This window comes from Lactuca saligna, chromosome 4 (assembly GCF_052625555.1).
Source record: "Lactuca saligna cultivar CGN05327 chromosome 4, ASM5262555v1, whole genome shotgun sequence".
Lineage (NCBI taxonomy): Eukaryota > Viridiplantae > Streptophyta > Magnoliopsida > Asterales > Asteraceae > Lactuca > Lactuca saligna.
This window is the reverse complement of record NC_136420.1, coordinates 141,039,650-141,066,943: the sequence shown is the minus strand read 5'-3', so window position 1 is coordinate 141,066,943 and position 27,294 is coordinate 141,039,650. Positions and strand designations below refer to the sequence as shown.

The following is a 27,294-nucleotide window of genomic DNA, read 5'->3' as shown; positions in this document are numbered from 1 at the left end:
TATCATTACTGGCTATCGAAAACACACGCACTACCAGTGCTAGACACTGTGGTATGAATCATCTACAATAATCATAACATCAAACAAAACGGAACACACAGAAAAGAAATACAGGACACTATCTCACTCTAGTGATCTCTTCCTTCGAATACAACTTATCTCATGTTATCTAAAAAGATAGTGTTGTCGTTATCCAATTTTGATTGATATTGCCCTCGTCTTCCCGATTAAACGACTACAAAAGGGCCTTTCGCCTAACCCCTGAATATCGAAACTATCGTCTCTCATAAACATCCAGCACGGACCTTTGGGTCATCTCTCGCTGTGGAACTCCAAAACACGCACCAAAGGAGTGTTATACTTCCCGAAGCCTTATCACATGTATTTACAGGAGACCTTCGGGAATGTCATGCATGTATCAGACAAGATTCAAGCATAGAAGCTTGGGACAGATATAGTACGAGTCCCGCCATGAGCTTCGGGCTAAGGTTGCCCAGAAGGACGAGTAAATGTCCTACCATTCAAAAAGTCCTAGTCGCGTAAACCAAACCCACATGCTTCCTACCGAGCTACAAGAGCTGTCACGTCAAACCTGTCGAACTACTCAACAATGAAATTGAAGAACCAAGCTTCTCACCCTGAAAAGCTCTGGTCTTATTCGTCAAATAAAAAAGCAAATTACTCATAATTCCATCGATTTTAGAGGCCCCGACAACATCTCCAATAGAAACCTTTACTATCTGCCTCGCATAGACGAATAGGCCAACAAACCGCAAGGAACGAGGTATCCTTCAGGAATTGAACCTGAGATCTGAATATCACCATTCATGAGTATTGAAGAAGGATGTCCGAGAACAATCCTCCGATTTCGATGCGGATGCTGAAAGTTCGTAGTGATACCCTCGGATAGGATCAAACCCACTCGTAGGATTCATAAACGTAATAAATAGGATATGCCATTCTTGCTAGGATCAGTTCATCATCGTCATTACAAATGACTTACTTATCTAACCTCATAGTAAGAAGGAAACCAAGGAGAGCAGCTACAACAAACCACAGAAGCAATATGATCAGAGAAGTATTACCCGAAGTTCTCTAGATACGAGTTTTGGAATTGAGGAGTCCAATTCTCAAGACACATGATTATCAAGGTGGAAATTCATAAGGACCCTTTCAATTGATCAAAACCATTGAGAAACAGTCAGCACCGAAGGCGTTAGAAGGTATACGCCAAAATTCTGGGTCTCGCTGACCTACCGTCTTAGTTCCTCTGGAACTTCTCGTAAAATACGGACCCCCTCCCAACTTTGACCCTAAAGGGAGCAACCCTTGACAAGAAGAGAAGCAAGAGGAAGAAACCTTTAGAACGCCAGTATAACCGACCAAATTCCTCTAGAAACACTTACTCTGGGAAAACTTAGTACGCATCGGAAAGCATGGAAAGCTAATACCCAAATAATTGTGTCTTTCGAGATTCTTGTCAGAATCAGCCCTGTAACTCGCTACTTCAATCTACTTCCGCGAGCTTGGTAAAGCACACTCTACCCAACACGTCCCAAATTTACAAGAAGTATCTATCCGACGAGACTCTTGCAATTCCCCTCAACGAGATCGAGTTCCACAAGAGCCTCACCTTCTTGGAAGAACCATAGTGACCATGGACCGAGGTCAAGCGGAAGAAACAACGCCACTTCCCATTAGTGAAAGGTCGCTGGAATACTAACCAAGGACCAAGAGTTACATGGGAGCGCGTGAGTCAGTCGATTAGGAAGTATCCTCACTTCTGGGCTCGATTGTTCATGCCTACTCCTTGTCTAAATTCAAATTTCGGGACGAAATTCCCTCTAACGGGGGGATGATGTGACAACTGTTAAATTTCGGTCAAGTCAAAGTCAACTAAAGTCAACAAGTCAAACCGTTTGACTCAATTTGCCCTTGGGTACTAGAATTTACATTATGAAATTTCTACACAACTCTCTATTCTAATGAGAGATCATAAATCAAAAAGTGCGAACATCTAGATCTCCTTAACCTAAAACTGTGGTACGTGGCTAGCCAAATCGATAAAACAATGTTGCATACTCATCGGGAGTGTGTAAGATCCTTAAACAAGGCTTAACAGTGTTTACGGACCTTGCATTGCGAAGCCGGACACTCACAAATGCCACACTCGAAACCTCTTTCAATTGTTTTCACTCTATCTCTCTCTATTTGAAATCTCTCCAAGTATGTGAAATCTCTCTCAAATATCTCTCTGTATGAGAAATCTCACCAAGAATGTCAAATCTTTCCCAAATCTCTCCAAGTATGTGAAATCTCTCTCAAATATCTCTCTGTATGAGAAATCTCTCCAAGAGTGTCAAATCTCTCCAAGTATGTGAAATCTCTCTTAAATATCTCTCTGTATGAGAAATCTCTCCAAGAATGTCAAATCTCTCCCAAATCTCTCCAAGTATCTGAAATCTCTCTCAAATATCTCTTTGTATGAGAAATCTCTCCAAGAATGTCAAATCTCTCCCAAATCTCTCCAAGTATGTGAAATCTATCCCAAATCTCTCTCTAAAGTTTCCCGTAACTTTTTAGAATCATTCGGGTCATTCCGACCCTTAATCGGGTCAAAAACGGCTTAAAATTGGGTAAAAACGAGAAAAATGAACATTAGGAACCGAAACCTCTTGAGAAGAGAGAAGCCTCTTAGGACCCGAAGGTCCTCTTAGGGACCGAGAGAAAGAAGGGCCGAACCCGAGAGCAAGGAACCGAACCCGAGCAAGGAAGAACCCAACCCGAGCCAGGAGGAACCGAACCTCGCTTAAAAGGAAGAACCGAACCCGAAGACACTGTTCACTACTGTTCATTCGGTTCATTTCGGGTCTTAAATTTCGCCTCTCATCTCCGGACCGAACCCTCGCCTTCGCCTCTCACTTCCGGTTCGCACCTTCGCTTCCTCGCCCCCTCTCGCTTCCTCGCCTCCTCTCGCCTCCTCGCCCCTTCGTTTCCCTCTGTTCGTTTCCGGCTACAACCCCCAGCAAGGACCGAACCTCGGCCTAGGGACCGAGAGGTCTCGCTGGGAATGCTTTTCTTCCCGGTTTTCGCTTAGTTTTGCGTTTAAGGCCCGTTTTTCGCGTATTTTAGATAAACTATAATAGGTATAGATTATGATACATCACACAACACACTCGTACAGAAAGGGTACATTCATACAGAAAAGATTTATATTCACACACATTTCACGTAAAATTGTTAACCTATATTGTGAGACTCTCTCTCTCCCCGTACGTCCGAGTGCGGGATATAATTCCTGGTAGTTATAATCAGAATCTCCTTGAGGGAGAACGTGATACTTGTATATAGATCTATATTGGGTTTGACACCCCACACCTTGCTGCTAGCTACAGTGGGACCTGCAGGTCTACGGGTGACAAATATCATTTCAGTTTTCGCGACGCCTGAGAAACGTCGTGGCAGGTTCACATAGTCATAGTATGATTATAGCGACTCACATAAGGATATAACAATCCATAAGTTTACGGGATTTTATTTATAAAACCTAAATGAGTTTTATGTCGATTTAAAATCACTCTTTATCTCAATGAGTACAGATATTACTGTACACTTTTGGTTTTGGTAGTTATGACTACACATCATTTGAAACCACATTTATACCTTTAAGTATGGTCAATACTTGTTATTTCTCGGTCCTCGAATTTAGGACTACATATATATAAAGTATTAACAAACATGAGAACATACAGAAATTTCATTTAATTCAAATGCGTCCATGTCCATTTAAGTACATAACATTTTCTATTAATAAGAAAGGTTACTTATACATTTTGGTCTTCAGTCATAAGACTACATTACACAGATTTTAAAGAAAATATCGGATTTTCTGGATACATATTCTAACACTTTTACAAAGAAAATGATTTAGTTTTCTAACGAAATATCTTATGAACTCACCAACCTTTGTGTTGACACTTTTCAAAACTACTTGTATTCTCAGGAATTCAGTGAAAACAGGAAATCAACAACGTTTTGAGGATGGGACGATAAATCGTCAAACAGTTCATTTTGTATCATAATGTAATTGATGTGAATCATGTAAACATGTGCTTTGATGTAACGTTTTCAATTATATTTGTGATGGTTGTAATTACTTTGAGCACTATTATATTCATTGTTGTGATACTCTACATGAAGTCCTCCACCCTCGGACGTTTCCGCCATCCTTGGTTTGGGGGTGTGACATGCCTCCATATTTTTAGAGCGAAAACTACCGTTGCCAACTCCAAATCATGAGTATGGTAGTTCTTTTCATGCTCCTTCAGTTATCTTGATGCATATGCTATCACTTTATCCTGCTGGGTCAAAACACAATCTAACCCAACTCCTGATGCATCACTATACACTGCGAAGTCTTCAACTCTTTCAGGTAAAGAAAGAATTGGTGCCTCACATAATTTCTTCTTCAACTTCTCAAAGTCTTCCTTATGATTTTCACTCCAAGTATAAGTAGCTCCTTTGCGGGTCAAGGCTGTCAATGGAGCAGCTATCGAACAAAAGCCTTGGATAAACCTTCAGTAATATCCAGCTAATCCTAAAAAGCTTCGGATCTCCGTGGGACTTTTTGGTTGTTCACACTTCATTACAGCTTCAATCTTTGCTAGATCAACCATTATTCCTTCTTGGTTAACCACATGACCCAAGAATTGGACTTCTTGAATCCAAAATTCACATTTGGAGAACTTTGCATACAACTTCTCCTTTTTCAGGACTTCTAGTACTTCACATAGATGCTTTTCATGCTCTTGATTTCTTTTCGAATAAATCAAGATGTCGTCTATGAATACTATCACGGATTTATATAGGAATAGTTTACAAACCCTATTCATCAAATCCATGAAAGCTGCTGGGGCATTGGTTAGTCCGAACGACATAACCAAAAATTCATAGTGTTCATATCTTGTTCTAAACACATTCTTTTTTATATCATGCTCTCTCACCTTTAGTTGATGGTATCCCGACCTAAGATCGATCTTCGAGAAATAGCTCGAACCCTATAACTGGTCGAACATGTCATCGATTCTTGGCAACGGGTGCTTGTTCTTTATCGTTACTTTGTTCAGCTCTCTGTAATCAATGCACATTCTCATGCTCCCATCCTTCTTCTTTACGAATAACACCGGAGCTCCCCAGGGTGATGAACTAGGTCTAATGAAACCTTTTTCCAATAACTCCTGAAGTTGTGTCATAAGCTCCTTCATCTCCGTTGGTGCTAATCGGTATGGTGCTTTTGCTATTGGTGTTGTTCCTGGTAACAAGTCTATTCTAAACTCTACTTGTCTATCAGGGGGTTATCTGGGAAGATCTTCGGGAAAGACTTCTGGAAAGTCACACACCACTGGTATCTCCTGCACCTCCTTCTTTTCCTTCTTAGCATCGATCACAAATGCTAGATATGATGTACATCCCTTGGCCAAACATTTTCTAGCTTTCATTGTGGAGATGATTCTAGAACTCACTCGACGTTTGTCCCATACACCATAAATGACTCTTTTCTAGGTGGGTTCACCCTTACTATCTTCTTCTTGCAAAGAATCTCAGCATCGTTGGCGCTAAGTCAATCCATTCCCAAAACGATGTCAAAACCATTCAACTCTATGGGTAATAGCTCCTCATGGAATTTGTGGTATACTTTCCCGCGAGTAGTGAGTCAGGGGGTTCTAGCACAATTGAATGGATGAATCACGTGGATGAAATAATGTAGAGTTGATGTGCCTGCTACAATAGATCGGAATTGAAGCAATTTGGGTTCTGAGAAGCTATCGAACCATCTTTGGTTCAATCTTTGGATGGGGTTCAAAGGAATTTCGTATGTATAGGATGGAGGAAGTTGTTCCACATGCAAGAGATGGTCTACAAAGAGTTGGTAGTTAATTTTTTGGCAAAGGTTTCATTCAAAAGACAAATTGGTGTGCTAGAGGAAAAAAAACTTACCTTTTGTTTGGGGAGAGAGGCGCAAGCTAAGCCTAGCCGAATTCACAATGCGGACGAAGATTATCTCCTGACTAAATTTTATACCGAGTCATACCTTGAGTTCATTGCAAGTTGTAGCCAAACTACCAAAGGTTTCAAGGATGACACATATTGGCAACAATCGCAAATTGTACGTACAGTTCAGGGACCACACAAGAGAGTGAGATACGGTCACATATACACCATCCCATGCACAGATTAATCACAAACACCATCAATCAAAGGTAGGAGGGGGATAAAGTCATGGCCTTGGATGTCTTCTTCTTATGTAGTCTCATCATACCGAATATCCATGTAGACATTCCATTTCAGTTGGTGGAATTTCTAGCAATTTGGGCGGGAAAGGATCGTTGCGGTTTTCCTCTTTATGGCGGGATGTTAATAACCCAGTTAGCACGCTCTTTTGGAATCCTTGAAAAACGATAAGCCTCTTTCTTGACAACCGAGCTGGGAAAATCTTTATCTCATCTTTTATACAAATGTGCCCGAATTGTCATTAATAACGGGTTTGGTAATTTCTCCATTCCCGATGATACACCGCAAACCAACCCGAGAGGAGGGTGAGACAAAGAGGTGATGATGTAGGTGATGATAAACTTCCTATCATTCTAACCGAAGACAAGCTCCCAATGGATCTGTACAATGTTGTTCAAAGGAGGTATCAGGATAACTTGGTAGGGGTATTAACTATACCAACATGTATTTGGTTCTCCTTAAGCAACATATGAACCTTCAAAGACCAAGTGCATATCTGGTTACATACCCCAACATCCAAACTTGGGATGAGTTGTGGCGTGAGCAGCAAGGAGGCGCAAACGGAAGTGGAGCTAATGATGATGAAAAGCGATTGGTTTTTATTATTCTTTTTGGAAGTGGATTTTAAGAAATTTTTTGTTTGTTTTTTTATGTGGTTTTTTTTGTTTGGTTGTTCGTTTTGGATAATTATCACTTAGGATTTGCTTGTTTCTATTTGTTTCCTTGTTTTATCATTTTTTTTCTCATCTTTAGATTCTCAGGAAGTTTAAGTTAGAGTATGGAGTTATTTTCGCGAGAGAATGGTGCATTTTAGAGGAAGATTAGAAAAGCGGAAAGAGAGGTGATTTTTAAGCGTATCGAGTATTATTTTGATCAAATGAGTGAAGAGTCACGTTTCCAACAATGCATATGTTGTTGGTGATGTATTTTTACTGAAGAAATCAGCTGCATACTGCTCGTATATGTCCTCAAGTATCTGCTCTATTAAGGAAATAGGTGAACAAGTCTGGACTTTAGAATCGGATGCGCTCGCCCAGCGAGAAAGGCCCTGACCCTGCCAACCAAGTCAAAATAAAAAAGAAAGAAGAGAACGAAAAGTATTTGCCATTTTAACACCACGATGACGTGGTATTCACAACCATGACGTGATGTCGCTAACAAAAGATAAAAAAAATGGCACCCATTCATCACAACGTGGTACCTTTTACCATGAAGTGGTGCCTTATCAACTCCAACTTTCAACTCTTGTCCTATATATTGCAAGTTACACATGTCTAATTGCTAAAATCAAGTTCTGTAGCGGTCAACCATTTCAGTTTTCACACTTAAGAGCAAGCGATCCTACACACAAGCAACAAGATTCATGTTTCATCTTCTATCCCATGGGAATTTGTTCATTTTTTCTCCTTTTTTTTATTTTTATGTCTTGCATAGCATGCAATGAGGGCATTGCATGAATTAAGTATGGGGTAGGGGTATAATGCATTAAAGAAAAAAGCATTCGATTTTTCAAAATTTGCATTGCTAGTTTCACAAATATGCATTCATATAAATTTGAAATAAATGTTTAAATTAGGAAAATTAGCTAATTAAAATTTTTGCTAGTTTTGGATGGGATGATCCGATGAGAGCCCAAATGTTTACCCGAGCTAAGATAAATCATAGTGTATTTGTGGCTTTCCATTATTAGTGAAAAGCCATGAGATATGAAAGATAATTTGGTTGTTTAAATGGCATAATATGTTTTGCCGCCTGTACTTGTAATCTATCCAAGAGAACTTATATAGTCATTGCACTTAGACTAATGTCTCTAACCAACAAAGGATGAAGTTAAGCTCATTGCTTAAGCATGTAGGATTTGAGTGAAAAAAGTGATATATATATATATATATATATATATATATATATATATATATATATATATATATATATATATATATAAGAAAAGAAAAGGGCGAAATTGCCAAAAGTTGAAAGAATTTTGGAGTAGTCAAAGTATTAAATTCAAAGATCAAAATTATGAAGAAATTCAAAATGTTGAAGATACCGAAAATCATACAAGAAGGTGGTGATTTCAAAGAAGTTGAAAGGAAAATATCAAAGAAGTGATGAATTCCAAAGAGCTTCAATGTGATATCGAGTTGTAATTTTTCTAGAATTTATGTATGCTTGGTAGTTTAACCAAAAATATCCTGAGGTTAAGAAATATTTCTAAGGATGAATTCGGATGGTTGGAAAAATGAATGTCGTATAAGCTCAGGGGTGAAGGTTCATAAGGATTGTGAGTATTTAGGAATGCGAAGTTCTTAGGAATCATAGACACAAATACATGCATTGTAGTCTTGGGATAATAGTTCGGTTTGAATTGGATTGTTTTATACGTTGCTGGTAAAATAAAAATCAGTTTGCTTGGGGATAAGCAAAGAATAAGTGTGGGGTATTTTGATATATATGCATGTCTATACATATAATTCTACATCATATCTTATTATTTCTAATTATTTTATGCCATTTATAGAACAAAAGGTACTTAATTTGCTATGTATTGTGTTGTAACGGTAAAAGACATGCTTGGAACGAAAAGGAAGATGGAAGCTAGGATTTTGAATGAAGATTTAAAAAACAAAAAATGAAAAATGAACTCTCCACGTTGTGGTGACTTTCCCACAACGTGGCAATTTGGAATTTTCGGATTGATTAAGGAGACTTGTTGAATACAAGATAACAACGAAGACCACGATGTGGTGGCCTGACGACGTTGTGGTGATTTGTTTTTCAGGAAACTATAAATACATGGCATTCTCCTCCGAAATTAGAACTTTTGTTGGTAGATACTATCGACTTTTGAAGGCCAAGGATGTGTTCTAAATCTTGGAAGTGAAGAAATCGAGTATAGCCTGGGAATTGGGAGCATTAAGGCAATATAACTCTAAATTATGACTTTCTACTAGGTTTGATTACGTCTAATACAATGAATTTCGTTTTTATGAGTTTGACTGCTAAAATCATCGGCTAAAACCCTATGACTTTCATTTAGTTTAGGGTTGCTTGACTCATTATGGGTTTGATTTATGGTTGGATTTAGTTTTATTGGTTATTTATTGATTTAGCTTTTGAAAGAACCTTTCGTACTTATGATAACCGCTTTCTCTATTTATTGCTGAGTTTAATTAAGTTTGTATGACCATGTTTCTTAATTGAACTTGAATCTTTTGACTCTTGTGAATTGCAAAATTGTAGGACTAGAGTTTTGAATAAAACCTAGGGTTAAATAGAAAAGTAGGTAAATAATCGTAGGAACTAATATATGATGACCAATCATATATTGAATTGAGTTAATAAAAAAATTAATCAATTCCCTATAAGTCTAAATTTACTCGAACTGGATACTAGTAAACTTGTTAATTTATCCGTCTGATCACCATATGAGTAAGCATGTTTTCTAAAGGATTAGAATTAGTGAACATTAACCTAGTCATTTTAGGAATTGGTAACCCATGAAACAATAATCCATTGCACTTCCATAAATCAACCATAATAGCTAGTAAATCCAAAGCTAAATGAAAGTCTCTTAATTACCTTGGTTTAATTCGTCTTTTGGGCTTCTTGCTTTAGTTTAATATTTGTCTTAATAGTTAATAGTTAGTTTACTTTTGTTAATTAAGTTTCTAGTCTTTCAAAACTAGAGAAGTTTTTTTCTTAAATTATTAGTAATTTAGTTAGTTGTAGATAAAACTTAGTTAAACATTATGTTCCATGTGTTTGATACTTATCTATTGAGCTTTACTATTTTCAACAAGGTACATGCCTTATGTAATAATTAGTTTGATTAGTAGGATAAACCAGTGCATAAAGGAAACATAGAGGCATCCTGGTCAAGTTCTTCTTGATATTTGTGTGTTGGATGAATATATATATATATATATATATATATATATATATATATATATATATATATATATATATATTCATCCAACACACAAATATCAAGAAGAACTTGACCAGGATGCCTCTATGTTTCCTTAAATAATACGAGAACTATTGAACTTTAAGGTGCCTTTCAGAAACTTTCTTTTTGCGAACCGCAAAAATGTTATCCCCACATGCTATCATTTACAATAAATACAAATAATAATCAAACTTAACGCATGAAAACTATAAGATCGAAAACTCTCCAAAATTTAAGGATTATTTATAAGAAAAAAATAAAAATAAAGGCAACATACATTATGTTTGAATGTATAAGGAAGGAACATAATTGTATCTCATCCAGACACTACTCATCATCAACGTTATAAGAACAATATCATGATATTCATGAATCTTCATATAACAACCTCTCATTTTTACTAAGGGCATCTTCAACCTTATACCAAAACCCTATCTTACATTATAAATTACACTATAATACTGCAGCCATACAATACACCTAACACTATATATGGTATTAGAGAATAGTGTAAAACTGAATATAATGTTACACTATTCATCAACACCAAATATAGTGTTGAAGCTTCATTTGTACAATTTGGTCCTTTTAACTTTGAACATACATATGTTTTGTTTATTTTACACAATTATAATGTTTATGTAATAACAATATTAGATTTGTGTCAACTATAACTTTGTTTTATCTAATAAAACCTTTTACGAATGTTTTGTTCATAAATATTTGATAATGTAGTTTATTAAGCATTTTTAATAAAAGTATATTAGTTAAGTTTATAAATATTAGACGATATATATATATATATATATATATATATATATATATATATATATATATATATATATATATATATATATATATATATATATATATATATATATATAGTCTAATAATAAAAACCTAATAAACATAAGGTTTGTTTTTGTAAAATTATAAAAGTTGGATAAAAAAGAATATACCTAGAATATTTTTAAAATATTCTTTTTAGTGTTAAATATTATGTAATGGGTTGGAATAATTTAGTGTTTACACTATCTTTTAATTATACTTATAGTTATAGTGTAAAATAGTGTTAATGGTTAGAGACGGTCATCATTCCAAACCTTAACACCATTTTCTATGTTATACTTATAATTATAGTGTAAAAGATAGTGTATATACCAAATTCCTCCAAGCATTACACTATATTTACTGTTACATTAAAATCCAACACTATATATAATGTTACACTAAAATCCAACATTATATATATATATATATATATATATATATATATATATATATATATATATATATATATATATATATATATATATATATATATATATATATATATACTGTTAGGTATAGTGTAGGGTTAGAGCATTATAATTTTATTTATAGTGTAAAAGTGAGTTTTTTAGTGTAGGGATTGAGATGCCAATAAGAATCTATTTTAGCGAACACAATTGGAGGCAAATTATTATTATTATTATTATTATTATTATTATTATTATTTCGCAGAATCATGCATTTGCATCATAAAGATGCATTTGCATCATAAAGGTAAACAACTACCCTTAACCCAAAATAACTTATCCTTCTAGTTCTTATAAAATCTAGAAGGTAAGAAACATAAGAATCAACACTAGAGCAACAAGAGAATTGTACGATAATAATAGAAAACAAGTGAATCGTTGTTGGCATATTCAATGAATGACACAAAAGTTTGAACCGACTCAAATGAGAAACGATATTTGGCTCAAGTTAAATGAGATGAACATGATAATCACCTATCACATGATTGAAAAATGATCATATGGTAAGTGTAAACCTATATTTGAAGATTTAATATAAATACCAACCTTGTCGGGAAAGGGTTGGTTACTGGAATAATGAGGATCATAAGCCTCATCATTGTTGATGGGTGGAATACTGAATTATGGATAATCTCCAACACCTTTGATGGCGTAAGAGACAAAACCACTTCTCCAAACATCTATGAGACATAATATTTGGAGTGCATAACAACAATAGAGAAGATGCAAAAAAGATTACAAATAAAAGAAATCCTAATCATTATACATGTTTTAAGGAAACTAAATGATAAGATAATTATGTACTAATATTAATTCCTACTTATGCGATATGACTATGTTTAATGTGATAAACGACGACTTGCCATATATAAGGATGTATACAGACATACAACTATATCTAGTGATTATAGTCCTAAATATGATATTGTTCTCTCTCAATCACAATTCAGACCGGAGGATTAATGGTGGACCCCTCCATTGACCCAACATCGGGAGTTATGTTCCATAACATATGACCGTGGTCCAACGATTAATCGAACAAGTACAAACGTGCTACTCAAGATCGTCCAAAATCACACTAGAGGACAAACCATACATTTTATAAATATAAACAAATCACCATCTCATTTCGTCAAGTATAAAAATACAATGATTATCTCTTCAAACCATTTCAAACATCATATTGTTGTCTTAATATATTAATCTATAGATACCTAACTAAATAAATACCAATACATACACCAAACGTATATACGTATGGATACGACTAACCTAATTGTTTGCTATACAAGTGATACAAGTTGTTGGCTCATAACCTTTCTTCTCAAGTACCAACACTAGGTAACCCCTTAAACGTATTTTGACATGATTAACAATGGTGTTGTGTTAGGGCTATCAGGTATACAACATGCCACACAGGGTGGCTACATCATCTGTTCACCATAGTAGAGGGGTAGGAGAAAGAATGAAGAAATGACGTGACATAATATAACTGAGGTTACGCTTCTCCACGTCTACAAGCTATCACATCAATACCATGTCTTTCTACGCCAAGAAGGGACGCCATCAGAAGGCTCTATATCATCACCACACTCTTGGCATTGGGTGTATACCTGATAACCTAGTCGATACATTTTGGTGCCAGCGTACATATTTGGCTAACAAAGTGTCTAACAAAATGTTTATAATAAGAATGTCATAAGTTCAATTCGAAAGCATATACTAATTCTCATTTCTAGCAAAAAAAAAAGACATTAATTTTTATAGGAAGTTGTTGGAACATAAGTAATTAATGCTAAAAATAGGAAGTTTCAACAAATTTTCTCTAGATTTGTAAAAAGAATCTTCTATTTCATGAGTCAACAAAGTCAAATATAACGTATAACATGTGAGATCATCATACATAACTTGGTTTTTTTACATCTACTTGTAAGCATATAACTGGACTGTCATCTCTGAATGTGAAACCTATGTAGCATTAACCAAAAAAAATTCATGCATGCTTACAGCATTGCCATCTATCACCGACCCTTCCACGCGTTGATAAACAAATCCTTTAATTTGCTTATAAATTCTCTTAAAACCCCTTGCAATTTTCATTACAACCAACAACCAAATCACCTGCACCCCCCATCTCTCTCTCTCTCTTTCTTTCTTTCTTTCTTTCTTTCTTTCTTTCTCTCTCTTTCTCTCTCTTTCTCTGTCTCTCTCTCTCTCTAGCAAAATGGCTTCCGGAAGCAGCTCTCCAGCAAGCGATGGTTCCAGCAAGACCTCGGAACCAGATTCTCCGATCATCAAAGTGTCTGATGACAATTATTTCCATGATGTGAAGGTAGTCATCGGATTACCTATGGTGGCTGCTGGTGGTAAAGATTTGACGGGTAAAGACGAGATGGGTAGCAAAGATGGCGATGGGGTGGTGGCGCCTGCAAATGAAGGGCAGTTGTGCATCGGGACGAACAATGACTTGTTACTCTGTGGGTATTGTACGGATCAAGGCGTACGAAGGTACATGGAGGATCGGTATAAGATTATTCCGGCGTTTCTTTCCCTCCGCTGTAACACCTTCGGTGGTTGTACAGCCCCTCATTGTGAATATGCGTTGGGGATGTCTCCGGTTCACTACTTTGCCGTTTTCGATGGCCATGGTGGTTGGCAGGTAAGTAAATAAAATTTTATTATTTTTACACACCCTGATTTTTGCTTAGTCTATTTGATAAATGATAAATGGAGTTAACTTTTTGGTTTTCCTTTAAATATTTTATATAATTTTTTTCTTGCTTGTTTTCTTTTAAAATAGTTTTTGTATAATAATTAGGAAACCAAAATATTTAACTTTTTTTATTTACAGTGAATTAAAGGGATAATCATTGTGGTTTAGATTTATATGGCCCTTTGACTTTTTTTCAATGTAACGGTTGTTTCAAATTTGTCCATATGCTCTTTAAATTCATTTATTATTTGTTGATAATTAATAATTTTAGAAAATTAAATGCGTCTCACCTCCACTCCATCTCACAAAACTCTTTGTAAACCTCATTATCCATTTCTCTTCTCTCACATCAAGAATCCTAAACAACCAGACAACCATCCTTAGCCCACTATCACCACACCACCACCAGAAACCACTCAATCGTCGCCGGAAACAACCGGATCCCTGCTGGAAACAGCCGACTCCTTTTATTCCTTCCCACCACCAGAAACCACCTCTCGTATTCTCTCTTTGGTACCATCTCTGTCTATGTCTCCGATACCACCACCACTGCCCGTCCTTCCTCCCCCCTTTCTTCTCCCCCACCTTTATCTCCCCCTCCCTTGATTAAATCCCAAACTTAAAGAACAAAAAAAAAAACATTTATCCAAACCCTTTATTCACTACCTATCGTTTTTGTATCTACACTTGGTTAAATGATAAGAAACATACAATCGAATCCCCCAAATCCCTCTTGTGGTCAAAATCGATGTTTGTTTATGTTCGCCTTCATGACATTTGAAGTGATATTTTTTTATTGATTAATAACATTGAAAAAATAAAAGAAATCATCAAATCAATAAGGTTAAAAAATTAACAATATTCTTTTTTACATCTATTAAGAACCAAATATGAAACAAAACCATACTCTAAGGAGTGTTTGAGTGAAAATAAAGAGTTAGAGAACCAAACACGCGTATTATCCAAACCACACAGACGATTTATGTAATATACTCTATTTATTATTTTCATGATAAATTATTTTTGTATATTAATCTTTTTTTATTTTTTTATTATTTAAACAACTTGTATTTTACTCTTTAAAAGTTGAAACATCCTTATATTCTAACTGGGACAAAAAGAAAGAAATCTTGTTTGTACATTTATATTTAAAATTAGAAAACTTAAATAGCCTTTTATATTTTATTCATAATTATGCTTTTATTTATATACGATTATGATATATATATATATATATATATATATATATATATATATATATATATATATATATATATATATATATATATATATATATATATATATATAATTTTCTATGTTAATTTTGATATTTATTTTGATCTAATAAATAGAAAAATGAGTAGGAAAAAAAGATAGGATGATATTTTTAAAATCAATATACATATATAATGTATAGGTTGTCTTACATTTTTAGTACATGTTAAAATTTAGGAAATTTGATTTATTAAGGTAATTAAGTTAATTACCTTAATAAATCAATTTCCTCTTAAAATTCTATATTCCTTTATAGTTTAATTATATGATACCATATATGTCTCAAAATACTTTTACTTATATACAAATATTTAATTATTTATCAACCAAGGACATGTATGTGTACAATTTCATACCTCTTTGAAATTACTTATATGATTGATTTATGAAAATCTTAGCTTAATAGTAAGATTGATGCTATTAAAACAATTTATGTTTTAGTGTTTGCCTTATCCATTTTAAAGATACAGTCCTTAAGATCTTAGACCCATTTGAAATGATAGTCGTTGTAATCAAAACTAGTGATAACAATTATAATAAAGACCGATAGTTGTTAACAAAATTGTAACAAATAGTAGTGATGTAGTTTTTTTAATAGGCATAAGCTCTTAGAATCTGCAATGTAGGACTTTAGATAACAAGAGGGGCAATTGGATTAGTTTAAGCTGTTCCATTAGATGTGATTATAAGTGAACAATGAAATAAAACCTATTAAACAGACTAGCAGTCCACACAAATAGATTTATTTTAGATGAGTATTTCATAACTATAACAATAGGAGACTCAATTGAATTATGATTAATAGAAAACATGATGGCCATATATAGGTACTCAAGAGATTGAAACTGATATTACATGTAAAGTCTATCAAGGTCAAAACGCCATGATTATCTATAAATTTGATCAAGTCAACACTTGATCAAATCTAAACCACATGGGCAAGTAGCAATCCAACATGACCATCAATTGTAGGTCAATAATATACTTATTTAGACCTACAATAGATGATAGGAACATAGATATGAGTAACATATTACAAATAAATAACTTTACTTAATCATTTCAAGAATAATATAATTGAAATAAATCCTAAAAATCGAATAATCGTTAACACTTCCACACATCTTGATAACAATAGAAAGTTATCAGCATTTCATCAAATGAAAGATCATATTACAAAAGGTATATGATTGCATATAAAAAATATACAACTTCAATAACAATAAAAATATATTAATAGTTATTTTTAATCCATTTTTTCATTAATTTAATTATTATCGTACAATGAGTGGATGACAAACGGGCAACAAACTGCGCCGCTAAGTCTTTTTGTATGATAAAACAAATTCTTTTGAAGACTACATCCATAAATCTAGAAGATATAACATTGATATGTATGATCTGTTGTACTATATTAAGAAACTTCACCGCATCCGCACGCGAGAAAACTAAACGTATCAAATGCAAAAAGTGAGCTTTAAATATAACTTCCACCCATGATTGAAATTTTAAGTTTTATCATAAACAAATGTATAAATTTAAAATTAATCATGTAGTAGTTGTTTTTATTTACAAAAAAAAAAAAAAAAAAAAAAAAAAAAAAAAAAAAAAAATCTTCATAAAAATAAATAAATTATTATACACTTTATGTCTTTATCTACTAAAAATAGAAATTTTTTGGTTTATGATTCATTGATTAAAAACTATTTACTATTAGTGCTTTAGTTTATGTGAAAATTAAATATTTTAATTAATTAGTAAAATTTTGGTTCCAAATTGAAAACTAGATAAAAATCTAATTTCACTAAATATTTCGATAAAGATATAGTTTACTAAAATTTAGATAATAACTTTTTTATATATTAAAATTTTATATTTTATATAACTGTCTTTAACTTATATAATTATATTCAATTTCAGTTTATAAAAAAAAAAGCTAATAAAAGTTTAGTACCAAATTGAAAATGCGATAAAAGTATTATTTTATTAAATATTTTGATAAAGACAGACACATAACGATAAAGAAAATAGATAATCATATGAAATTAAATCTTCAAAATTCATCCCCGAAGAACCCTAGTCCCTAAATCCATTGTTTACCGAAATAGTACTGTGTTCTTCCATAGCATCGCCTTTCAAAACTCTTTCCAGACAACTCCTTTTTGCTGGCACGTCTGAACATTAAAGAAGAAAAAAGAATACACAAATGTTGTAAAAGAAACAGTAACATTCAATTCCTTTTCGTGGTAAGATAAAATTACATATTGTTTATTCAATATACGATCTTAAATATCATAGGATAAGCTACCAATCATTATATGAATATCATATTCTTGTAATTTACTGATTTGTTTGATTTACTTGTAAACGGAGAATATTTAGGGAAGATTCAAATGAATTTATAGTTCAAGATAGGTTATGCACTGATGATCTATTTAGATTTCAAGTCCTTACTTAGGTTATTACATCTATTTTCTGTTGTGAGTTGATCTTTCCATTTACAACAATAGAGAAGAAGATACGAACATAAATGAAATGATATTTTAGTTGAATATAAAGGAAAACAAGTCAATTGCAGTGTAATCAAGTTTGCATGGATGATGGAGATGGAGATATTGTTTCTTTTATTGACATAACCGACATTAAATAGGGTAACTTTCATATGGGAAACAAGTACATTAAACATGGTGTAGATCAATCTAAATATGAGGTGCAATAACAAAGATATATCAATGTGCTAGAGTACTTATCAAATCTCAAGCAATTCAGATTTAGGAAAATAGATGAATAAATATGCTTGATCAAATATCAATCATTTACTTTGTTTATGACTTTATGTATGAATAAATCATGCTAGTAACTTACCTACCAAAATTGGTATTGTTGGTCATTAGTTAGTAGTTATTTTCTTTTTAAGGTATCATGATCTCTTTTACTTATTTCCATTAAAAACTAATCATTATTTCATTGATGATGATGATGATACAGGCGAGTGATTATTGTATGAAATCAATGCACACAGCATTGAAAGAAGCATGGGATGCTGCTGACACTACAAACGAATGGAACAAAAAGTGGGGTTCTGCATTTTTTAGGGCTTATGAAAATGTCGATAAGGCATGTGAAGATGAAACTGATGCTGGATCAACTGCATTGGTGGTGCTTCTCTCATCTTGCCAAATTGTTGCTGCGAATTGTGGTGATAGTAGGGCTATTCTTTGTCGTGGGTCCCACACCATTCCTCTCACCGAGGACCATAAGGTTTATTCAATCTCTTATCTTTTTCTCAATGTCTTTTTTTTTTTTTTTTTGCTTACTTTTCTCTAATACACTTACCAATTGTTCCGTTTTCACTTGTAACAGCCTGATAGAGAAGATGAGGAGGAGAGGATTGTTAAAAGTGGGGGCCACGTATTATTAGACGAATGGGGTACTCCCAGAGTGAATGGTGTTCTTGCAATGTCAAGGGCAATAGGTTTATAAAATTTTCTCTCTTTTATAAAATTTGGTTTCCATTTTCCTTGGCACGTTACAACCAGCTTATTTTTCGAGTCTTTTTAGGTTGTCATTTTTGACAAATTAAGGTTGTGTTTGGTGTGCCATAGTTATAGCTTATTTTTCGAGATGTTTAAATTGCCATGTTTGACAAGACAAAAAGTACAAAATAAGCTAGCTTTTTAAAAAGCTAATTTTTTTTTTAAAGTTTTTCGAATATATCCTTAATTAATTATAAAAGAAACGTATTCTTCTAAGGCTATGTTTGGCACATCAAAACTAGTTTTTTTTTTTTTTTTTTTTTTTTTTTTTTTTTGTTTTTTTATTTTTATTTATTTATTTATTTTTAAATTATCATGTTTGGTAAGTCAAAAGGTAGTTGATATTTGATAAACTAGCTTTTTACGGGCTTTTTGGAAAATTTCCAAATATACCATTGACTAATTATAAAAAATATATTTTTCTAAATATCCTTTTATATCATTTTATATCTTTCAGCTAGTTTGTACCAAACGTCATTTTTGTGATACCACATAGCTTTTGGCTAGTCTGCCAAACATAGCATAAATGTCATTTTATATCTCTCAGCTAATTTTTACCAAATATCACTTTTTATGAGCTAGCTTATTAGTTGGTAGCTAGCTTTATAGTCACCATCTAGCTTTTCAGGTATCAGCTACGGGCTAGTTTTTTAGCTTCCAGCTAGCTTTTCAACCAATTTGCCTAGCTTTTTTAAATGCTGCCCAGACTAACGTTTCAACGAGCTTATTGAAGTTTTAATTTTTTTTCCAAATATATATTTTTAATTTAAAAAAAACTCAACCTTCTACATACATTTTTATGTTATTTTATATATTTCAGCTAGTTTGATCAAACACTATTTTTATCAGCTAGTAGCTTCTTTTGCATCTATCAGCTAACAACTAGCTTTTCAGTTGGTCTGTCAAACATAACCTAAATCTATAGAAATGTATGATTATGAAATGATTCTAATTATACACTTGTGGTGTTTGAAATGTTAGGAGACAAGAAGTTGAAACCAGCTGTAAGTGCGGTTCCCGACATGACTTTTACCATGAGGTCAAAAGATGACGAGTGTTTGATAATAGCTACTGATGGTTTATGGGATGTCATGTCTACAAAATCTGTTGGAAATTTTGCATGTCAACTGTTGCAACGAGAGCGCCATGTGGCAAGACTTAACAAATCTCCATCGCAATATGTTGCAGAGTGTCTTCATGCAGAAGCGCGTTTGAGATCCAGCACTGATAATTTTTGTGTGATTGTTGTTGACTTGAAGTCAACAACAATGCGCTAAATTTGATTTTATAATTATGATGATTTAGAATAACTATCTATCTATTTTGCTATGATAATAATAACAATAATAATAATAATGATAATGATGATGATGAAGTACTTTTGTAGTTGATATTTGGAAGATGATATAAAATGGTTTCAGGTAATGTTTGGTAAATATTAACATAATCTATTATTTACTACATTTATCTATATACACATATACATTTATAAATAGGGGTGAACATTTGGAGTTTTGTACTAGAACGGTTCTTGGACTGTACCGGTTTGACAAAAATTGGTGGAGTTTAGACCGGACTGATCCAGGGTTTGGTGTGATCCAGGTCCTGGTCTTAGTCTAGAAGTCTAAATGTTCACCCCTATATATAAACCATAGGGAGTAGGGGTTATAGATTATAGTTGTTGATATGGGATCATTGGAAAATGTAGTTTAAAGAAGTGTATATAATAATAATATGATGGAGAAAGAGAATCGCTACTGCTATTGTCCCCTAAAAGTTACAAAATCATATTCTGATCCCACTTCCCACCCATCCTTGATAAGTTTTTGTTCTTTAACAAAAAGCATGAGATGTGACTATACAATATGAGAGAGAGAACATCATGGGATACTAACACTTTGTTAAGACCACTTGGTGGTTGGATCTTGCTCACATAACTTACCAAGCTGGATGTTGGGAATCAGATTAGGACCTGATAATGGAAATAATGGAAATCAAGATTATACTAGTTTATATTTTATTTTTTTCTCTTAAATCTGGTTAAAAACCAAACCGTTATGAAATTACACTGAAAAATATCACATTTAAATCGGTATGGACCAGTTTCAAAATGGATTATGCACTTTTATTTACCAAACTGGCACTAGGCCAATGTAAAAAGTTACTAAGTTGTTAAAATAAAAACTCACCCGTGTATTAGGATTCATGATATTTAGGAAATGAACTTTGTTTTTTAGTTTTTTTTTTCTTCCTAAGAGTATCATAATGGCAAATCTCTAAGCTTATTGATTTTATTAAATCAACAAAAATGCTATCTCTCAAATTCCACATCGATGGATAAGTTTTTTTAAAGCTTTTCTAATATTTAAACATATAACTCACCTATCTGAAATATTTTGTAAAGCATCTTTATTTTAGTTTTCGTTTTAAGAACATATTATATTTGATATGTGTATTATTTTATTAGTTAAAAACTATAAATATACAAATATAAAAGTAAACAAATGTTATCAAAATAAGAGAATTATATGTATTGCTTTAATAATATAATAATGGGTTAGAAGAACAATAAATAGTAACAAAATAAATTATTAAATCGACTAACAAAATAAATTATCAGTTTCTTTGGTATTAAAATGGTCGTTCAAGTAATAATAAATCATTCAAAAACTCCAATGATCACTGGTGGGGGAGAACGAGGTGCTAATTACAAAGGTGCTAATAAGACACTTTTATACACACTATCATCACTTTTATAAAAAAATCAATATATAATCAACTACTTGTAATTAGCTTTTTTGGAAAACAATACAATTTCAACTAATAAAAATATTTCAAAAATTAATTAGGGTTGTCAAAATGGTAATATGGGGTGTCTTTTTAGCCAAACCCTAATTACAACCTATTAGACAATCAATATTTGATTTCAAACGTTATTATGGTGTCTTAACGGTTATGATTGGTGTCTGTTGACATCATCGGTAATGATGGGCAATTCATTTAAACCTAATGCGAGATCGACATAATAGGAATGGAATTTTGCTTTCAAGGGATACACGAGAAACGAATAGGGATGCATGATGTGTGAGAGAAAAGTTTGAAACCAATGAGAAAATATGGTAATTCGGTGGAACGCTTCTCAATTTCTTTTTACATATAATTTTCCGTCATAAATGGAAACATAAGATTCGAGAAAATTATGTTGGGAGTACGGGGTGGTCACTTGATGTCTATATTGCAAGGAAGCTATCGAAGACATGTAACAATTTTGCATTTTTTTCAAATCCTTGAAGGCTTATGACTTGGCTAAATCATCAAAGAAACTGAGATAAATTGGATTGGGTATTTTGAATTTACTCACGAGTGTTTCTAGGTTTGGCTGCAATGGAAAAAAAAGATCCCTAGGTATAGAAATAAAAGCAACAATTCAAAGAAAGGTATGATTTATTCATATATCAATCAGAAAGGTATGGTTTATACGTATATGAGGGTAAAGAGTTAACGAAAGAGGAATCCGAGGCTACTAGTTACTACGAGGCCATAACATACGAGAGTAAGATAAATGGGGATATGGAAACCGAGATGATTACCATATATCAAATATGAGATTTGGTTGATTTAACACATGACTAATAGGATGTAAACAAGTTCTCAAGAAGAAGAAATACATGGGTCAGAGCCGGCCTTGAGGATTCAAATGCCCGATATGAGGTGGAAAAAAGGGCCCTTAGGTATTAACGTGTAACGAATTAAGTTACATAAATTGATTTTTTTTAAATGACAAATTTTTTTATAGCAATAAACATAACAAAGTTATAGTATTTTAATGAGTAATTACATATCGTAACAACTAACTGGCGACTCGTAAAGCTCTCATAGCATTCTTGATAGCAAATTGATTGATCAACTCTTCGTAGTCTATACTCTATAAGATTTCGTTTTCGATAGATATCATCGCCAAACCGCTAAGTATTTCTTGGGTCATTGTAGAGCGTAAGTAAAATTTCAAAAACTTCAATTTCAAGAAACTCTTTTCTACAGATGCCACCGTTACTGGAATAGTCAACAATCTTCTATATGAAATGCATGCATTTGGAAAATAATCAAGTTTTTCAAAAACTTCAAAACATCTACTGGGTTACTAAATTCATTTGTTTTCATTGTTTCAAATATTTTCAACTCCGTATAAAGTTCCTCGACATCAATATCTGATCTTTCTTCAAATTTGAGTGATTTTTCAAGACAATCACAAGACGACTTATGATCTTTATCTTCAGTTCCCCTCAAATTATATGGAAATAAAAAACCAAATACTTTTTCATACTCTTTGAATTGTTCAAATATTGTCTCAAGAGAAGAAATAGCTTAATCAACAATGTATAAGAAATAATTGACTCTAAAATTCTCTTCAGTTGTAAATGAAACTTCTTCACTACTTGAACTATCATCAAACCTTTTTTTCCTTTGAATCAAACGTTTTTGTGGAAATATTGGATCAATACCCATTTCAATAGCAATTTGCTTAGCTTCCTCAATCGCTTTTGAAAAACCGGTTTCTTTATAATCATTGAAGTACCCAATCAACATGTTTATTTCTGAAATAACATTATTAAGATGCATATCCTTCGACTGTAACTTTTTACTCACAATATTCACATGGTTTAATACTTGATACCACATAACAAATTATAACAACAATTCAAAGTCACCAAGTTCTTTTTATGCTATTGAAATTGCTTCACTTGTAATTGCAACATCATTATCTTTTTCTCCAACTTGAAGTAAAGCTTCCCGTACATCAACAACTTGAAGTTTAATAGCCTTTACTCTCAACCCGACTTTCCCAAAGAGTTTGACACAATGATTTAAGACTCAAAGCTTGAACATTATCTTTCAAAATTTCCCACCTCTTAGTAGAATTTGCAAAGATAGTGTAAATACGTTGGATGACTCCAAAAAAGTTCTTTCCTTTAACACACTTGTCAACCATATCACATCACGTTAGATAAAGAGAATGGAAACCACAATGAGTGTAAAATGCTCTAGGATTTAGATCTAAAAATCTCATTTTCACTCCTTGTTGTTTTCCTTTCATGTTTTCTCCATTATCATAGCCTTGACCACACATATCATCAATTTCAAGACCAAGAGTCTTTAACTCCTCAAGAGTAATATCAAATAGTCCTTTTCCGGTGGTATCATCAACATTCAAAAAACCTAAAAATGACTCCTCGATGGTAACAAAATTATATGATAACTTTAAATACCTCACTATTATAGTCATCTGTTCTTGGTGACTTGAATCAGGAGTCAATCAATATTTGAGTAGTACTTTGCTTCCCTTATCTTCTTGATAAATTCTTTCTTAATTTATTGAGCTATCAAAAGTATTAGTTCATTTTGGATTGTGTTCCCAAGATAATGCACATGAATCCCTTCACTTGTGATCCGACGCATATGTTCTTTGATAACCGGGTCAAACTCTTCTAACATTTTAATGACACCCAAAAAATTTCTATTACATGTTACATACAATTAACAAATAAGAAGTGGAATTAGTAATAATACATAAAAATAAGGTATTTGGTGTAATTGGAACAAAAATATATACAATTTATAGTTACCTTGTTGATAAAACTTTTCATTTGATCCATGGAATGCTAAATTATGTTTAGCAATAAACTTCACTACTGCAATGATTCTCAAAATGACTTGTTTCCAATAATCTCTTTCTTTCTTGAATTGCTCGTATTGAACTTTATTAATTGTTTCATTCAAGCTTATTTTTTTCGCATATCAATCCACTTATTCCTATTTGTGAGATGATCCAAGGAAATTTCGTGTTCTTTTACTCGATTGGTAACTGTAGCATACACGTTTAGTTATCGTGTTTTGTAAAGAATAATATTATGAAATATTATATGAAATTTGAGTATTGAGTTCTAATAGGTAGTTTTATTAGAAATGAAGTAAAACTATGTTTAGAATCACTTGGAAGATATTAGAAGTCTTATGAGAATCCACTCAAATGTCAAATATTGAAATCTCATGAAAATATAAACTTTGAAATAAGTAAAATTTTATTATTGAAAGTTGTAAAGAATCTCGTTAGAAACATTTAAGCAAAAACCTCATCGAAATCCAAGTTATAACGAAGAAGTTATGACCAATCGAAGATCCGTGACAAAACCAACAAACACTATCTAGCGTAAAAAGTTAGTTTTCGATATACTACTTTTTAGCCTTGGTGATCTAAATGAAAGTTGTAGTATTCATTAAACCAATAATTTTCATAAAAAATAACGTCAAAATTTGACTTCGTATGAGGAAGTTATGATTTTTCTAAGTTTCGAAATAGCAGTAGACAACTAAAAACTCGAAATAAAGATCGAGTGATTTTTAGCCGACACAACCTAAACAAAAATCGAAGGTCTCGTCAATAGTAGTACAAGGGTAAAAAGACAGACGAAAAGGGACATTAGATGAAGAAATTATGAATTTTTAAGGGATTTTCTTATCCTGGTCTGTTAACAATAATAATATTAAAAATAAAGTCAAAATTAGCCGAAGAAGTCTAAGCGAAAGTTGTAGAGTATAGTTTCACATACACATGCATATAAACAACATAAAAAATGGAGCTCGTATGTGAAAGTTATGGATTTTTGAAGTTCAAGACACAAAATCCAAGAAATTAAGGGAACCGAGAAGTTTCGCATGAACAGGGTTCGGCCACGTCACACTCGCACGCGAGCCTGCCCCGTGTCCGATGTCGATGAGTCATCCGAAGCAGCTGCTGACGTGTGTCCGACCCATATCGCACCCTCCTCGTACCGAAGGCTCGGTCCAATGAGAATTTGACACGTGCCTTGCACCTATCTTGGTCTCGCATGCTCGCCACCTGCCTCCCTCGCATGCTCGCCACGTGTGTATCTAGTATATTTTAGGTTGAATACCTAAATGGGCACAAGCACTAGAATGTTTTGGAGATATGCCTTATATTCTAATATGTGCTAAATGATAAATACATATAGCATGCCTTAGGTTGCTTACCTATATTACTATCATTTGATAAAGTTTAAGGTCTGTTACTGACCATGGTTTTGAAAAGGAAATTTTATGTGTTCCAGATTCTAAGAGTTTTCGTATTAGAATTGACATGAAATTTTCGAAGTGATAAGGAAACTTACGATAGTTGACATTGATAAACAGTCAAAGGATATCGTAAAATAAAATATCAAGTGATACCGTAAATAATGTATTAATACCTATAGATTGGTATTGTACATTCAAACTATGTTTGATGAAATAATAACACCTTTGGAGGAATGTTGTGTGTTCGAAGTACATTCAGACGAGATGAGTGTTTTGGTGTAATCCATGAAGTTGTTCCACCGCTAACCATATTAAAGTAGTGATTGCTTACAGAGTTAGAAGAACTGAAGATGGTGATAAATACTTCGATGATATCAAGACTGATGTTGTGCAAGATTTAGAAGAATTCAATAAAGATCAAAGGAAATTCTAACAAATTTTTCAGACTCAATAGGCCAAGACCTTGCCTAACATTGTGATGTAGTATGTAGTTCGAGTAGTATGATAAGAGTTGATATGTTACCCTATGCAGGATGCTCATACTTAGTATTTAATAATACTTAGTGGCAATTTACTTCTATCACATCCTTATGAAAGTTCCATTGTATGTTAAGTCGATTTTAACATACATGATTAGGATGGTGAAATAATTTATGTGATTGTGAAACGGTTGAGTGACTTACTTGTTAGAGTAAGGTAGAGTACTTTGTTAAGGAAGATGTACATCCATATTATTGTATGAGAAGAGATGTTGTAGTTAGGAATGACAGAGAACCAAGTTGAAGCTAGTAGAACATGTTGAGATGTAGCTATAATGTGGACTTCTTTGGATAGAATCCTGTGAAGAAGACTTAAAAGATACAGCCATGAGAAGAAGACTTACTCATATATAAGAATGACAATGTCATAGAAGGATAATGAAATAAACAAATATGCATGATGACTTGCATAAGTTAGAAGATGATACAGGTAGTTGGAAACCGTTTGTCTCCACATTGCTAAAATAAATTTTGGTGTAGTGTATCTTGCAGAGTAGACACTACCCAAGAAAGAATTTATGTGAAGAAGTTGGAAGTGAAATTCCTATCGACCTAAGAAAAATATTAGGATATGCTAGATCGAGCTTATGCATAAAAAGAA

At 33.1% G+C, this 27,294-nt stretch overlaps 2 protein-coding genes across 2 annotated transcripts; one reads left to right on the top strand and one right to left on the bottom strand.

Annotated features, from left to right (window-relative positions):
* Window positions 1–13,762: 13,762 nt before the first annotated feature.
* Window positions 13,763–20,339, top strand: LOC145040209 (protein phosphatase 2C 53-like). Its single transcript, XM_078988169.1, has 4 exons — window positions 13,763–14,197; window positions 18,515–18,787; window positions 18,890–19,001; window positions 20,044–20,339. Exons 1-4 carry the CDS (start codon window positions 13,763–13,765, stop codon window positions 20,337–20,339), a joined length of 1,116 nt encoding a protein of 371 aa, XP_078844295.1.
* A 3,088-nt stretch (window positions 20,340–23,427) lies between these two features.
* On the bottom strand, window positions 23,428–24,346 carry LOC145040208 (uncharacterized). Its single transcript, XM_078988168.1, has 3 exons — window positions 24,085–24,346; window positions 23,805–23,900; window positions 23,428–23,729 (listed from the first exon to the last, which is right to left on the bottom strand). The coding sequence occupies exons 1-3, from the start codon at window positions 24,344–24,346 to the stop codon at window positions 23,428–23,430; spliced, it is 660 nt and encodes a 219-aa protein (XP_078844294.1).
* Window positions 24,347–27,294: the final 2,948 nt, after the last annotated feature.